Source organism: Falco cherrug, chromosome 1 (genome assembly GCF_023634085.1).
Source record: "Falco cherrug isolate bFalChe1 chromosome 1, bFalChe1.pri, whole genome shotgun sequence".
Classification (NCBI taxonomy): Eukaryota; Metazoa; Chordata; class Aves; order Falconiformes; family Falconidae; genus Falco; species Falco cherrug.
Window position 1 is genome coordinate 49,982,810 of NC_073697.1, and position 17,575 is coordinate 50,000,384.

At 38.1% G+C, this 17,575-nt stretch overlaps 1 protein-coding gene across 5 annotated transcripts in view; it reads left to right on the top strand.

Annotated features, from left to right (window-relative positions):
* Positions 1-17,575, top strand: part of ACOX3 (acyl-CoA oxidase 3, pristanoyl) — a 36,637-nt gene that overhangs the window by 1,225 nt on the left and 17,837 nt on the right. For 2 of the 5 annotated variants that reach the window (XM_055716055.1, XM_027814452.2), the window contains exons 2-7: positions 2,308-2,486; positions 4,073-4,306; positions 5,356-5,427; positions 6,903-6,992; positions 8,614-8,757; positions 9,583-9,671. In XM_055716055.1, coding sequence (XP_055572030.1) covers positions 2,319-2,486; positions 4,073-4,306; positions 5,356-5,427; positions 6,903-6,992; positions 8,614-8,757; positions 9,583-9,671 — 797 coding nt within the window. In that variant the 5' untranslated portion in view covers positions 2,308-2,318. Of the gene's footprint in view, positions 1-1,245; positions 1,567-2,307; positions 2,487-4,056; positions 4,307-5,355; positions 5,428-6,902; positions 6,993-8,613; positions 8,758-9,582; positions 9,672-17,575 lie in introns of those variants that run through there. The other 3 variants (XM_005433146.4, XM_027814460.2, XM_027814467.2) reach the window with 3 other exon arrangements.

Genomic DNA, 17,575 nt, shown 5'->3' on the forward strand with positions numbered 1-17,575 from the left:
TTTGTGAACACTTTTCTCATTTGAGCAATCTTACTGATTTGCTATGTAAATAAAGTTAGGTTCAATAACTGCAATATTTGCATGTAAATTTTTCTCTGTTCTGAGCCAGAAGCCTTGAACTTCTGCTTGATTTACCTGTTTTCCAGTTAGAAGAGTAATGTCTGTTTATTTGGCTTCAGGTTGAAATGCTCTTTCTCAGTGCCCTTTTTTCCCCTTCTCTATTTCCAAACCTGTTGCTCAGTACTAGAACTGCACCTTCCTAGAACCAATTTGGAAGTCACGTGCAGAAATGCTGTGCTGCAGTCGTCTTCTGTGTCTATACTGTCCAGAACTAGGAAATGACCTCCATAAGAGGAGTACGTTAGCAGAAATGTAGTAGGGAGGTACCTCAAGATGATGAGGAAAAAAACATGACTGAAAAAGTAGAGTGCCAAAGTAGAAACTATTAGTTTCTGTACTTTATTCAGTTCATAGTTTACAGTTCATAGTTCATGACTACTTTATACAGTTCATAGTCCATACTGAGCCCTTGGCCAGCCCTGGGCCTGGATGTCCTCCCAGTACCTGTGAGATTGCTTCTTCACGCCAGTCCCCTTGTTATAATGCAGCCAGCTTCTGTTTCCCTGCCTGATTATTTTTGCATCTCACAAGCATAACACTGATCTCTTCTATCTGCATGAAGGGACAGATATTGCTGGGTGCATTAGGAGCAGGTAGCAGCAGAAGGTACTCCGGCATCTGCTTCTGGAAGCAGCAGAGGAATAAGCCTTTTATCTTTGGGCCAGATTCTAATGCAAAGCGATTCTCCTTTTCTCCAAAACTAGTGCGATTGCACCTACTGATAATGAAATCCAGCCGGGTCTGTGACTTTTTGCAGTGCGCTTGCGTGATCCATAGATGTACACCACAAAATGCCAGCAGGATTTCATGGGGCCTTACTGCTTTTGATCACAAGACCCTCAGGTCAACTCAGCAGAGAAGAAAGTATTTAGGAAAAAAATGTTTAGTGGAAAGACAAACTAAAAATGTTACAAGCAATACGTAACAGAAATGAAAATTTAAACTTTAGGGAAGAAAGGAGAAGTGAAGCTTTAAGTGTGGTTGCAAAGTTCTCACTTTGAATTTATACTTGATATGGCAATATGACACTTCAAGAGAATTTTCCAGAGCTGCATCATCTATGTAAAAGAAAAGCTCTATAGTTCTATGTGTTCTGTTGAAGTCACTATTGTAATAGTTTTATTTGACTTCAATTATGCAGGTTTAGTCTGTACCCTTTACAGACTCCTTGCAGAGAGGGCCTCCTGCTTGTTTCATTTGCCTTCTCTATTAATGATGGACAATGCGCTGATACTGTTCTAGTCTCACAATTCTAAATGTTCACTGTATCAAAGCACTGAAACAGTATACAGGGCTGGAGGTGTGTTTGTTCCGCTTATGCAAAGCCACCTGTTTTTTTTCTGCAGTACTCCTAATGGCCTGGACAGATATACCCAGGTAGCATAGCGCTCATGTAGCCATGTGGATCTGTGGGAGCTAACCGAGTTCTGGGCAAGATTAAATTAAGTAAAGGAGATGCAAATGTGCACAATTATACAGACATTTGTTTCTTGCAATTGGCGTACATGAACTAGAAGATTTATTACCCGTTTACTCTTTCATATATTCAACTAGTGGAAGATAAGGGCAGAGTTCCTGCAGTTTCCTTGATGTGTTCAGTCAGGTGTTTATGCACAAACAATAGGTCATCACTTCAGTTATATGAAACCAAACCTTAACATATAACAAAGATGCCATTTAGTTAAAAGTTGTTTAAATGTTAATTAGTAATGTGAAGATAATACAGGCATCTCCTGCATTTGAACAGGGCTTTGTATGCGTGTTTGGGTGCTTTACTATTTTATTACGTTGCATTTAAGTTAGAAGTGAGGTAACAATTATTCTTAAGACATGGGGGCTTTTTGCCTGAATCTTTTATCCCCCCTTTCTTATTATGCCATATTAACCAATGGTGTCCCTGTTTCATATTTTGCTTATTTAAAAAGGGTTAGCTCATATTTTAATGACAAAGACTGTGTCATTCATGTATATTTGATCAAAGGTATTCTTTTTTTCTTAGCTTGTACTAAGCCAACTGAATTAGAAAAATGGAAGGGTAAGCTTTTAGTTGGCTCTGCACTGCTGTACTCTTACATTTGAACAAGTGTATGGATTTAATTAAACAACCCTTTTGATCTCTTTTTATTATTAAAAATGAGTCATCTGTGGTGCTTCAGTTTGTGATGTATCTTTTCTTGTTTGGTGCAGTTTAACTAACAATGGCATCCTCACTGAACCTGAAGGAAGCCACTGGCAATCAAAGTTCATGGGATACTTTGCTACCAGATTTCCCTAAAGGACCGCTTTGCAAATATCGTAAGAAAGCTTCCTTCAACTGGAAGGAGATGGCAGTGTTACTAGATGGTGAAGATATCATCCGGCTTAAGGTAAACTTTGCAAAAATTGTAAGCATGTTTTAATTTTGGAGATATCAGTAGAAGCATGTATGTGATTTTCAAAGGGAGAATATTTAATAATACCCTTAGATACCAAGCATGAAGAAATTGGATTTGTACGTCTAATTTTCAGAATAGAACAGAACTTTTGAGCAACCTACTTAGCTGTCTCATAAGACTTGTTTCATTACTGAACGTCAGTACAGGGGAGGCCAGCAGATGCTATGTTATAGAACCTCAAGTGTTCATTTCAAAGTGAGAAAGAACTATATTCTACCATATGTTGTCTTTACTGTATTGTTTGCATTAAATCATATATCCTGTGGGTTTATGATACACTTAAGCTGAGCTATGTTCATGGCACTGCCAAACGTAGTATTTCTGTCTTCCTTTGACCTGACATAATTTCCTACGATCTGTGCTTGCGTTAATGCTTATGTGGCATTGCAGTTGGACACATTAGCATGCCTACCTCGCTGAAAGCTAAACCTACCAAAGAAAGAGATTAATTGCAGCACAAGAGATGGTGTGGGAATGCATGACTTGGAGATGTAGGAGGAGAAAGAACTGTTTTGTTTGAACGTGGTAGAGATCTACATGGATTTAAGCTGATCTTGAACATTCACCATAATTATTAAAGTCTTACAAGGTAGATTTGAGAAATCAAGAATGTCTTGTTCTGCACCTGACTGATTGGCTTAAAAGCATAGAAAAACACAAGTGCGCTTTGATGGATTTTCAAAGCTGTATGAGCAAATAGTGTTGTTCATACGGAGAGAAGGAGTGACCCTTTCAAAGAAAACCACAGGAAATCTTCTGGGTTTCTTTCTTCTTACTCTGTCATTCTCTTCAGAGAGGAGGAAAGGACTTAAAAAACCTTTCAGAAAGATTTTGCCTAAGGCACTGCATTCCCCCCGCCCCCCCCCCCCCGCCCCTATAAATTACATGAAAGATAATTAAGAAGATGTGGATATCCTGAAGACACAGACATCTGAAGTAAAAAAATGCCTTAGTATATCATCTAATGAAAAAAAAAAAAAGGATCCAGATTAAAACATTAAAAAATGCACATCCCCATACTGAATGACTGCATATGATGGTTCCATTAAATGGAGTACATTTCTGCTTTCATCTGGGAACAGAGCAGTTGTGGTAGCTTAATGGCTTTACCATTATGGCATATTTCTAACTGAATGTAATCCCTGGATTTTTTCCTTTATCCTTGGATTAGGGGCCATTGTCCTTTAGATCCTGCCAGTAGCTTCATGTAATGAAATAATAAACTGTTATAAAAAGCAAGTAAGTTTTACCGTACTGTTCTCTTATATTCAGAGTGAATCAGTCCCACACTTACTACTTCGTTGTGAAGGAGCTTTCATAAAATTTAGCTTCATGAACTGTACATTTAATGACAGACCATTTAAATATATTTGTTTATTCTCTAGAGCTTGGGCTTTATAAGTTTATAACTTCTATTAAACCTTAGATTGAGGCTTAGTATTATCCTGGAAGAACATTAACTCATTTTGTTAATGCTTTTAGATTAACATTCTCATGTCAGTTTTTCCCCCCTCAAGAATAGAATCTTCTCTGCTCTGGAAGGTGATCCTCTCTTTGCACATCATCCTGGGGAAGATTTATGCCGTGAGAAATATCAGGAGCTGACATTCCTGCGCTGTAAAAGGCTCTTTGAATATAATTTTCTTACTCAGCAAGAGATCATAGAGAACCCATTAAAGATATTTAATATGATGATCTGCATAGGAATGTACGATTGGTCTCCATGTCTCCAGTATTTCTTACATTGCGGTGTAAGTACAGTTCAAAGGATATAGTGGTGTATATTTAATTTAAGTGTCTGGTAATACCATAATTCTGTTGCTTTCTGCCTGTTTTATTAAAGCTATGTCTTTTCCCGGTCTTTTGTTTTCAAAAATGGAACTCCGTTTAACTGTTCAGAAGAATCAGAGAGCTGTGGAGTGAAGTTTGTGGGTCTTTGTCATTAAGCCCTGTCGTTAAGCCCATGTCTGGAATCCCACCTGGAAAGTAAAGGTGGAGCAGTATAGACAGAGCTACAGAAAGATACTTTGATTCCTACAGTTCCACCTTCTTTTGTCCACTCCTCTGCCTCCTCTCTAGGGCAGTAGCAGCTGAAGAACTTGGTTGTTGGGCCCTATTTAGTGGCTATGTCTTTGCTACAGATACAAGCATCAAAAACGTCCTTGCCTAATCCCCAGTGTCTTGATTCAGGACAGAATCCAGAAGGAATGAAAACCCGTGTAAAGTTTCTCACTGACATCAGTGGCTGGGATTCTGTTCATCAGTTGCTCCCTAGATGAGTCTCTCAGAAAGAATACTTGACATAGCTGGTCAAATAATGTTAGTTTAATTAATTAATTACTACTCACATGGCAGGGGAGGATCTGGAAACTACAGTTTTGTTATGTGAATATGCATCTAGAAAAACTGAAGGTAGTTTTAAAATATGTTCTTGTCTGATCTTGCAGCAGTCACCTTCGGTTCCCAATATATTTGCAATAAAACTAGAATAAAGTTTTACCCTACTCAAGGGGGCATCGGTAAGGATGAGTGGAAAGTGAGCTCGTTAGGCATTTTTTAAGTTTTGCAATGAAGGCTTGAACAGAGCTGTGAAAAGTTGAGTCCTCTGTAAAGGGGCCTTGATAGGATCAAATCCTGACTTACCTTCTCCAGCTGTAATCTAAGTAGTAGTTTACTATGCAGCCTACGTTCTTTGGTTTCTTTAATGGACATCACTATTACAAATTACTATGCATGTGCAATTTGTGCTTTCTATCATGGGGTCACCACTGATTTAGTTCATAATTCTCTGTTTTTACAGGTATTTGCAGGTACAATTTTGAGTGCTTCTACGAGATTTGCAGACTTTGTGAAACAAGTTTATAGCATGGAGGTAATGGGCTTTTTTTGATAACTTGTGAGAAATGGGTACCGTCAGAACTGTGGCACCAGCCGCACCTTTGTGTTATTTCTGATCTCTTTACATACCTAGGTACTTCTAATTATCAAAAGAAGAGGCCAATGAGCAAATCCAGGCACTGAGCCCTGACTACCCTGTCCTCACTGCTAGCTATTATGCCACTTCCTGGATCTGTTTTGGACTGTCCAAGTTAACATGCAGACAGAGTTTGGGGACTTCTCCCAGAAGGCAATGTAGATGACGCTACAGCAGTTCAGTCTCCGCCCATAGTCAGTGAAGAGTATCTTAGCAAGTTTTGCATGCTCAAACACTCCCACCTCCCATGTATATGTCATACACTGTGCAATGCATACTGTTGCCATGATGCTATAGAAGTTGTATTCTGATGGTATAAAATGGAAAATAATAATGTCTTAATGCCACAGAAGCACCACACAGAGTGCAGTGGAGACTCAGGACCAAGTACCCTGCAGAATAAGTGCAGCCTATCTGGTATAGAAGGAGCCAATCCTAAACGGTTTCTCCTGTCCATGCCACTTGGCCATGTGGACAGCATTCGCTGGAGATACACATGCTGAGCACACCCAGACTGAGCTTCATGTTTCTTCCTTTATTCTTTATCACTTCTTATCTTTTCTTTTTTTTTTTTTTTTTTTTTTTTTTTTGCCAGCCATTCATCTTCCTTGATTATTTAATTTTCTGAAATTGCATATTTATCTGTCTGCTCATAGACAACAATATACTACTACATAGTTCTGATTGGCTGTCCCATGCTGAAGATCAGGATGAATTCTTTTAATGATTCTCAGTCTAAGCAAAAGCCTTAGGATATGTATTTTCAGAATTATTTTGCCTGAGGCTTCAGGGTTTGGTTTTGGATTTATTTTGTTTGTTTGTTTTTATTTTCTCTTGCTTTTCAAAGGTTTGTTACTGAAAAGTGTGTACTACAGAACCAGTCTAGGGTAAGGGGCTGTAGCATGCACACTTCAGTGTGGCTTCAAGCAGGCAGTGTTCCTAAATGCTGCTGAGAACCAGGTGTATCAATACATTGATCTGATATATATTTATCCCCTTTAATAATGTAGGCTGTTTGTAATTTTAAAAATAAACAGGCTCATTCTGTTTTCCACCTAAGTTTGGGAGTTCCCAGAATGGCTTGTAATGCAAGTAGACTTGATGATTTTCACTACACAACAGTTCTTTCAACCCAGGCAGCTGAAAACTTAGTGAATGTAGTAAACTGTACCTGCCTGAATGAGTCAGCCATCATAAAATACCTGTTATTCAACTGCAGGCATGTAACTCTAGCCTTAGGGTTACATTTTATTGTTTTTTTGCAATTGCAAGTTACTTTCCAACCGCTGAATTTGCAATCGTCCAGAAATCTTAGAGTTTTAGTTGCTGTAGTAGAAGTGGTCTTGAATTGTGCCTTATATCTCCTTATTTAGATTTTTGGATGTTTCGCTCTGACTGAACTCAGCCATGGAACTAATACCAAAGGCATACGGACTACTGCCACATTTGATCGTAGCACTCAGGTTAGTCCTTAATGCACAGGAATAATTTTGACACTGCTAAGCTCTGTTACTTACTAACAGGACAGAATGATTCAGGGATTTCTTTGATTAAGAAGAAAGAATCAAGTTAAACTCCAAACGCGGAATGTAAAAAGAAACAAACCACCAAAGATTTTCATTATTGTAAATATTTGCAGTTTCTGTTTTCTTGCTCTCTCTTCTGGTTGTGTGATAACTATAGCAGCCGCCTTCTTTGTTGTGTCTCTTAAGGAATAGTTGGATGTGCATATTAAATTGTCTTTTGTCTTCAAACATGAAGACTTTTTATATAAAGGTGAGGATTATTTCCTGAGGATGAGAAAAAGAAATATAAACAAGACATAACAAGACTATTGGAGAGACCCAAAGAAAATGACAAGAAACTTCTTTTTCCATTCGGATGGTGCTTACTATTAATAATTTGTTTTCTGAAACCAACTCTACTGCACAAATAAATTCATTGTCCTCTAACATTTTTTTCAGTAAATTAATAGAACTCATCATAGTTTTACATTGAGGGAGAAAACGAGAGGAGGCCAATAGAACTTTCTCTCTCTCTGTCATCTACATGCTTTGATTTATGCCAAGTTGAATTTAAAATGTGTTATTTAATGTCCCAAGAAGGTAGCCTCATCATCTCCCCCAAAGACTGTGGCATTTTATTGCACTGTATTATACAGAACTAAGTGCTGTTACTGACAACAAACAGTGTCACATCATGAAGTAGCTTCAAAAGAATGACAAATGAGATCATAGATTTGAAACATAAGATTTTATATTCTTCAGTAGGACAACATTTCGGTCTGCATTTTTTCATATACAAGCAATTCAGTGAGCATTTATGCAACATGGACAATCAGATCCCTTTACAGAAAAGAAACTCAACAAAAGTTCTGAGATTGGCAGCATGAAAAGTTCCATTTAAATAAATTGAGTTTTAGGCTGGTGGTGAGTGCACAGCAGTAAAAGTGACTGAAATGACTAAATCTTTGTTAAGACCATGAAGCTCTGAGTTCAGATTTTTTTTTACATCCAGAAAGAACACTATGTGGAATCCAAAAATCTGAATGCTGAAGCTATGTCTAAATTTCAGGATACGTGTATTCTTCAGAATTCCCACTACTCATGGTCCCGCAGTTGTCCAAACTGGGAAGTGTGCTGCCTTTCACACTGTCAACCAGGCTTCCATTCCATACAAACTGTGCAAGATGAGGTGGTCCCTGCATAAGTTTCATCCCTCACAGCTGAAACAGCCCCACAGTCCCTCACATGGTTGCACAGCTCAGCTTAACCTAAGATCTAGGAAATGCCTCTTGAGTCCATCACTTTGCTTTACTTTTTTAACTGCCTAAGTGAGCAATTAAAAGGCTGAATTTCACGCTTTACAATGAAGTAATGAACCTTTTCAGCTCTGAATTTTTCCTAGCTACACGTATTTTCTCCAAAGCTGAACACAGTAACAGAGACCTCAGCAAATCTAACTCTGGCAGCTAATGGATGTTTTCAAAACATTACCATGGTCATGGGAAAAAAAAAAAAAGAAAATAGCCATGTGTTGATTTTTATGATTTACTTAATATGCTCCTTTCTTTCCTGGCTACAGGAATTTATTATCCATACTCCAGACTTTGAAGCTGCAAAGTTCTGGGTTGGTAATATGGGGAAACATGCCACTCATGCAGTTGTGTATGCCCAGCTCTATACTCCTGATGGACAGTGCCAAGGATTACATTCCTTTATTGTGCAGGTAGGGTAGGAATACTGTTAATATTTTTTTTTCTTCTGGGAGGAGTGGGTTCAAATTGAAGACTTTCTATTATGCTATTATTTATGTCAGATCAGCGGATTCTTTAATTAATGCCTTCAACATTTAATGGCAGTTGTAACAAGTGTACTGTTTTTAAATGTTCACTGATTTTGTGATGGTTGTACGGCCAGTTGTTATACTGTCAGTTCTCTGCAAAATATTCTGAAAAATACAAGAGCTGAAAAGCCTCCAATTATCATGCTACCTATATATTTAGAACTAACCTTTGCTATATGAAGTCCTGAAAGTCTTGGATGAGGCCTAAGATGATTTGTGACTGCCAATACTTCAGGCTGGTCTGCATGAAATCTGCAAGCTTCTACTACAGAGATCAGTTTATAAGATTAAAGGCATCAGAAAATATGGCAATGCAGTAGAGGAAGCTGTACATAGTAAAATTAACTAGTTGCAGACTGAACAGGATTTATTAATAAATCAGGGAATATCTCAAAGCTGATCGTTACATAAAAGTTCCATTGATTCCTGTTATGTCTGTGTACACCTGAAGAAGGTTTCAATGCTAGTTTGATGGGAGCAGTCATCAGTGTCAAGGCTTATTTAACACAGTGATGTAATTAGTGTCGTATTACCAAAGTAATTTTCATTAAGGGATCTATGTCCTGAATGAGAGGATACATATGTACAAGTTGTATCCAGGATCACGTGCTTTTAAAAAACAGAGAGCTTTCTTTAGCGTTAACAAGTTCAACAAATAACTTCCATTTTTCCACAATTGAAATAATGTTTTGTGCCACTTCTATGCAGATTCGAGACACAAAAACTCTCCTACCAATGCCAGGTGTGATGGTAGGTGACATAGGAAAGAAACTTGGGCAGAATGGGTTGGATAATGGGTAAGTCAATCCATGTGAAGGAGGAAATGTTCTAGACTATATCACACTGTAGTAGTGCAAATATCCATCCATGTTAGTTCTGTCTTCTGAGGTATTTGCTAGTGGTTTTAAGTTGTTAGTATTTGTAAAAAAGACTATTGAAAAATCCTTAATTTCAGTATTTTCTATCTGAATAACCATAGTCTTTCTACTTCTCTCACTTTTTAGAATATAAAGTGCCATGGATACTCTGTGAATATCCCCAAGCATTCTTGCAGTCATAGACTCAGTGACAATAATAATGAAAAAAAACCCACCTCAAAAAATCCATTAAGTTCTGAGTAAAGAACTTAATCAGCCTCTCCACCCATCTGGGTGTAAGCTCTTAATAATTTTGCCTGTCAATTTCCAGCCCACAGGAAGGCTGATGCAGGTCCACAGACAAGGTTTATTGTTGGTAAAGATGTAAAATTAATGAGACCCAGTAGAGAAACTAGGTATCTTGTTTAAACCATGGGATTTCTGGACTAGTCCTGTTCACTGCAGAAGAGAAGGAGAATGATAGTTATTTTTTTATTGTATCCTCTGTGTACAGTTGAAATAAAAAGTGTGTGGACTCCATTTTTGAGATGTGGGCTTCAGTGTCCTTACTGTGTGTCTGCATTATTAACCAAAGCGTCTGGTGGGGAGGAAAGACAGTGAGGCAATTGAGGTATAGATTTCTACATTAAAACAACCATTATGTAAAAATAACTGTATCATTTACATAGCTCTGTGTAAAGACAGACCTAAAATAGTAAGGGGGGGGGATATCAATCCCTCAAATGTACCTCTTTCTGTTGATCCAGTTCATTAGAGAGAGAGATGCTGTCACGTATAACACACCATTGCAGTAAAGAAGTATAGAAATCCTAAAGTGTCCTGCTTTCAAAGTGCTGTCAAAAGCCAGCTTTTCCTGGCTTTCCAGAAGATTGTCGGTCCTCTGTAGTTTGTTGTCTGTATCAGCCTCCTCCTGATGTCCCAAATAGCCTGCAGTGGCAAAAATCGCACTGACTTTTATGTTTACGTAGCTCATTCTCATTGATTCTCTGTTGCCTGAAGACAAATGAAATAAAGAACAAAAATGTATAAAATTAATTTTTATAGAGGAAATGTGTGAGAAAATGCCTGGAAAAGAAGAGGGTTTGGACGTTGGTTTTGGTGGGTTTTGCCTCCATCTGCATTACAAACTAGTAGCCACCAGATGGCACAGCAACATGGGCCTAAATAATCTAAATGTAATTCGGCTTCACATTTCTGTAGAAATACTCAAATTCTGCTGTTCGTTCTTAGTTTGCAGCATAGTTTTATGTGACACGCAAGGAGGGAGAAGAGTGTCCTTGTCGCAAAACATCAAAATGCACATAATTTTAAAATCGATTTATCCTTTGATTTAGTGGGAAAAAACAGAGCATTTCTTAAAATATAGGTAATAACTGAATAATCTGAAATGAGAACACACATAATACACTGTAAGTAAGAGATACCAATGACTTCCCATCTTAATGTCAGATGGAGTCCCTTATCTTACTTACGACATCACATGTCATTTAAAGCAATCATAGGGCATTCTGATCTTTTTGTTTACACTGCATATGCTGCTTTAAAGGAAATTATTATTTTCTGGTAACAGCAGTGCCTGAGGAGCCCAAATCATGGATCTAGATGTCTTAAGTATGGTTTAAGACAGTCTCTGCACTAGAAAGCTTAAGACAGCACATTCAGATTAAGCTAGAGGGACAAGGATGCCCAAGGTTACCAGTAGATACCCTTCATTCAGCTGAAAACTCTAGGAGCCTATGTTCCTGTTATACCTCAGTTGTTTTCTTTGGAGGGGTCTGAGGCTAGATGCCAATGTTGTTCACAAGAACTAGAGAACTAGTTTTGCCTTTGCCACCTCCCTGCTCACACTGAGCTGTCAAAAATGTCAGGCCTTATACACGTTGCTTCTCAGAGGTACACGAAGGCCTGGATGGGGACTGGAGAGGAAGTGGCTTCATAGCTCTGCATTTGTTTGCAGAGACAACAAGCTGTGTTACTCTAGAAAATGGACTGTTGGTTGCATGATCTGCAAAATGCCAAGATTCACGAGGAGATGTCTCACCAGACACTGCCTTGTCAAGGTGTTCTCTGAAGCAGTTTAGCAATCTTATATCCTAGCTTGAAAGCACAGCCAGCAGTATAGAAGCCTGTTGTATGTGGTGACGAGAAAACATTCCATTGTGCTGTGACTACCAGTGTTAGTCTAGATCTACTACATGCTTTGCTAGTTCTTGGAATGTATGTGTGAAGTCTGATTCAACTACCATAGACACTTAGTAAATCAGATGTATTTCCATGTAGTTACACTCAGGATAAATGGTCACAGTGCAGATCAGAGCCTGACATCTCTGGCAGAGATGTCATATTTTGTTCCTGTACTTCAATACGTTTATCCTACTAATATTCAATATGGGTACAGAGAGTTAAGCTTCTGAACCCTTATGAAGGACACGGGGAAGAAATTCCAGAGCTTCAATGGAAAATGGCATTGATTTATGCTATGCAAGAGAACAGAGTAGGTGACTGTAGTTGTCCCTTCTGGCTTTGGAAACCAATTAATCTCTTGAGTCATTTGGCTGAAGGCTGGTTTCCTGCTAATGCAGGGTGTAATGTTTACAGTAACAGAAAGAATTTCAGAAGTAATGTGGGAATTTTTGCAGTGTAAATCCAGTTGCTTAGTCTTCTCCTTCCAAATAATTCTTAGAGCTTCATAATTGGAATGTCTAAAAATCACATGGGTTTTGCAAATCTTTGCAACTTCAGCTACCCTGACAAAAAAGACAAAATCACTTTAAAACATTTCAAAATATTTTTTCTTTTTTTTTTATTTACAATAATTTGTGTAATCAATACATAAAGGGTTAGAAATAGAACTCCTATTTTTTGTTACGGAGACTGGTTTTGTGTTTTGTTACCGAACAATAAATCAGACTGCCACCAGGGGATGCAAGTGCTTCAGTCTTTATTTTTACCATAAAAAAGTCCACCTGTTGCTAGTGCTCTGGCAGTCTTTGAAATTTGCTGTTCACTGAAGTCCCAATATGGAAGTAGCTGAGGCAAAAAACAACCACTGAAAAAACTCTGGGTATTTGGGAGCCAGGGGCTTTTCAGTAAAATGTATGGCAGGCATAAGAGGATGGACATAAAGCAAGAGCTTGGGTAAGTGCTAATACACATTTCTGTTTCTTCCCTTTGGGTTTTGGGGTTTTTTTTGTCTACCTTGGCTAATGTAACGTTATAAAAATTACTCCTTACTGCAGTGCATGTCAGTAAATGATTGCCACTGATTGGTATTGGTGATGAACCAATTTACTGTCCGATTTAATGTAACTAGCAGAAAATTGTTGCTTTCCCCACTCCAGAAATGGAAATGATACCCAACTGAATCTGCATGGGGAAGTTTCAAAATGAGTTATAATTGTGTTTCTGAAGTGGAGCTTAACATGCCTGTCTTTGTAAAACATGTTCTGAGCTCATTCAGCTGTAGCCACTGATAACGTATATGCAGTTTGTTGAGCAGACAAAACCTATAAGGGAAAAACTAGTGAAATTAAACTAGCAAAGATAGCGCAAACCACTGCCAGATAGAAAGATATTTATTTTAACTGAATTATTTCTAGGGGAGAAAAAAGTCTTTCTGGGGGAAGAATAATTGTTAACTGTAGCTAATTATAATGATGGTCTTCAGAAAACAAGTATTTTATTATCTGTTTAACAATGTTTCATGTACAATTAAAAATGTGCTCAATCTCTCCATACATAAAACATGCAAAGACATTCAGCGTGTTCGCTAGCAATTACTGAGGCCAGATTCAGTTCTCTAGATACTGAAAACAAAACAAAACACCCAAGAAGAAATGGGTAAAGGGGATTTATTGGTCAGAAAAACAATAAATGGTGTAAAAGAAGCCCTCCTGTAAAGATATTGCAGGTTCTGAAAGCCCCCACTACACTTCCTTCCTTGTGTATTGGCAAAGATGGTGTGCATCACACAACCTCCAAGCCTTTATGAATGACTTTTAAACGGTTCATTCATTTTTTTAGATTCGTTGCTATTTCAGTATCAGTTCTGCTACTGCTAGTTTAAGGGCAGAACAGATCAAAGTCCAGTTCTTCAAAGGGGTTTTGTTTCCTAGTATTTATCATCTTAACTCTTAGATTTTGCAGTGGTTGCAGGTACTTCACTAGGAGGATAGGAGCTGTAATACATGGTTGAAGCCTACGTAGTCTTTGGAGCTTCATCTTACAGTCTGAAGCAGGAGTTCGGTGAAGATAATTTCCATACTCAGCTTCTTTGGTTGTTTGCTTCTACTCCCACACTGCCTTTTTCTTTGTGCCGGGACAGATATTTGTGTAGCTGAGGGGGGTGGTGGGGCTCAGCTAGGGAACTGGAACTGCCTGAAAACTAATCCCACAACCCCCCCTCCCAAAAAAAAAAAAAAATTGGCTGCCTTCAACCAGATCATTTGTCAGGTCTGGCTCACTGCAAGGCCACAGAAGAGGCTGTTCCAGTACAGGGAAGGGGACAGTACAGGGATATGAATAAGAAAGCAAGTGTAGAAATCAGTCCTGCTTCACAAGTAAACAAGCTTATGGTTGTTTAATGTTTTTATTGTCCTGCAGCCTCTGACCAGAGTCACAAACAATTGCAATGGTAATGAAGCAGCTATATAATACAAATAAATGTTAAAAATTCCTGTATGTCTACTTACATTATCTGAATACAGTACCATCAATACTTAAATGCTTGTGAACAGTGCCAGTGTCACCGTTTAACCAAGTATTTTGCAAGACCCATCTTGCATATTTGCAATTTCAGTTAAACTGATTTTTACAGTAGAATCATTGGTACTTCCCTGTTTTGCCCTCTCTACTTTGTTTCTACAGTCAAGGTTGGACACTATATGGGTACATACAGTGCTATGCACATTGCTAAGATGTAGTCACATTGCTGAAGAGTGCTGCCTTATCCTCTCATTTTTGTCACTCACATGTACCTCAAAACTGTAGCCATAGCCAGTTCACAGACAGGCACTTGATGGTGCTAATGGGGAAAGGTAGATTCCAGATCTGGTCATACATTTGTTTTACCACCCACGGAAATACAGCCTAGCATCTGCAGTGAACTTCGAACAACCTTTTTTCTCCCTTAGCAGAGTTCTGTGAGCTCTCAACAGTTGCGGGAGTTTGTCCACCCAGAACTACTTGCAAGACTGGCACTTAGCTTATAAGAACTTCAGGGTGAGTGGGTCTTTGTATGTCCATGAAGTCCATTAAGACAGGGTTAGGAGGCCTATAAAATGCTATGTTGTGTTGTCATTGCTATTGAGCATTACTGTTACAGAGCCGCATTCTTAGATTAGAGCCTTGATTGTGGAAACTAGAGCTAATACACTGCCTTGCTGTTTTCCCCAGCTTTTCTGTTAACTCTTCTCAACTCTTAACCTTTCTGTGAGTTTCAGTCTGGAATCTGTGGCTGTTCTCTTTCCTTCTGCAAGTTTTTCACCAAACCTCTGAAGTGTTACGCTTCCCAAGGTTTACTGTATCCCATAAACAGCCATGAGATCACTTGACTCGCAGCCTTCCAATACCATTCACTAGCTTTCTGTTTCTGGCTGGAAGGATTGAAGGAATTGTCGCTGCACCATCTCTAACGTAGTCAATAACAAAAGCTGGCAGGAAAGGCATTTTACTGAGTCTGAAATTCAGCAAGTATGTTTGAGCTATTTGTACTATAGGTAACAGCTTATTAATTTAGTACTGGCAAAAGGACCTTGTAGTTTTTCCAGCTGCTCCCTTTTTGTCAGCATTACTGCACACCAGATGAATTACTATTGCATGATTTAAAGTCAGTAAAATTAACTTTGCTTGAAATGTTCCCTAAACTACTGGCTGAAGAATCGAAACAAGAATGCTACTCTTGGAATTGCACTTCACTCTGCTCAGCTAATCTAGGTAGAAATCTAGGTGGTACTTTTTTTTTTTTTTAAACTGTGGACTATGTGATGCAAATTTGCACATTGCTGTGGAGCCCTATGATATGTATTTAAAGGGACAGCCATCTGTCTTTCTTGCTGAGAGGTCTTAATCTCAGTCACACTGTTTGCTATGCAGAAGAGGCCCTAAGCAGGGTAGGTTTCAAACCTATGGTCTTGTCATCACCATGTGAAATTTAGCCATTTTCCAAACTTGCTGGTACGTGATATCCCCATGACTGTGTATACAGTTCCATTATTGTAAGATATTTCTTCAATTCTTTAAGGAGATTTTTCCCCTAAATGCGTTGACAGATGTGGACCACGTCTATTTACTATGCTTTCTAGGCTAATAACTATTGGAAATGTGATCGTTGACTTCATTAAATCTTACTATTTATTTTTACTATGTTCCAGTGTCAAGCTCGAATTGGCCAGTATGTCTAACAATTTCAAATAGCAAGGTTCTTGGAGAATGAGCGTAACAGCAATTGGAAATGATCTCATAAGGTCACTTAACTCCCAGGTCTTATAAGGTTCTGCTTTTATTTTCAACGGTGGTGCTTATATATATCTTATTTCTTCACACATGGGAATTTTTGGTTGATTTCTCATTGGTAGTTCTGTCTCTTTTGCTTCTTAAAGTGTCCGCTGTCTTATATGCATTTATTTTGATAGCAGCTTACAGAAAAAAAAGGAAATATATCTGTAATAGACAGTATCAAGGGAAAAAATGTAAACTTTCAAAAACTTATTTGAACTAATTTTGATTTTAAGAAAAGAGATTGTTATATAATGATTGGAAATTTAGTATTCTGGTTCACTAGTTGTGAAAAGAATTATGATGGGTATACATGTGGTCTTTAATCAAAATAAGTCTAAGTGATCTTCTATGTGGCACAGAATTAGTTACATTGCATTTGTGTCAGACAGATTATAATAAAACTTTAGACAAGATTTTTTGCTTTTCCCAACAAAAGACTTCCTCTAGATTTAACTATTTGGGATTGTATCGCAATAGGTGAAAGTAGGTAAAATTGTTTAGGTTATTTGGGGAGCTGTTTTGTTTGGCACACATCTGCCACATGTTCAATATTGGTAGACTTGAATTTCCAAAAATTAAGTTATTAGTATATAGATTCATATATTAGTAGATTTTAATTTTCTTTTTAAGAACTCTAGAGTTTCCAGCACATATCATTGTAAGTAATTTTTTACAACTGCACAGCTGTGCTGAATGAATTGAACTAATCACTACAGCGGAAAACACAAAAGGACAATTTACCATCTTGTGCATTGTCATTACTATCATGAAATCTTACCGTTCGTCATACACGGGACTAAACATGTTCAGAATAATACGTATTTGCAAAGAGAAGGCCCAAGAGCTGGAGCCCTTTGAAATTTCTTCCTAATCTGTGCCCCAAAGATTATATCATCTCTCTGTTAGGTCAGCTCTTTCTTTAGTCTGGCTTTATGATTCCAGTTTTTATCACCCATTCCAAAGATTTTAAAAATAATATTTCATTGCTTTCTTCCCTGCAGCTTGTCCTACTGGGGAGGAATCCTTTATAAAAATCCATGAACCTCCCTTACTTTCATCACTCAGATTCCTCCTTAAAATTCTCATTTGCTCTAAGGGCTTATAAAAAAATGCCAGTGCTTAGCTGCAAATGCACTGTGACTGACAGATACCATATCAAGAAAGTATTTTTCAGTAGTTAGTGTCTGCCTGTTTGTTTACACATTTGTAGCTTCTTGCTTTATTCTTGTATTGTAAACTCCTAGGAGGAAGCACCTTGTAGTTCTGTGGATTTACAGTAACTAGGGAGAGTGCTAAACTAGGGACCTAAACCTTGCCACACACAC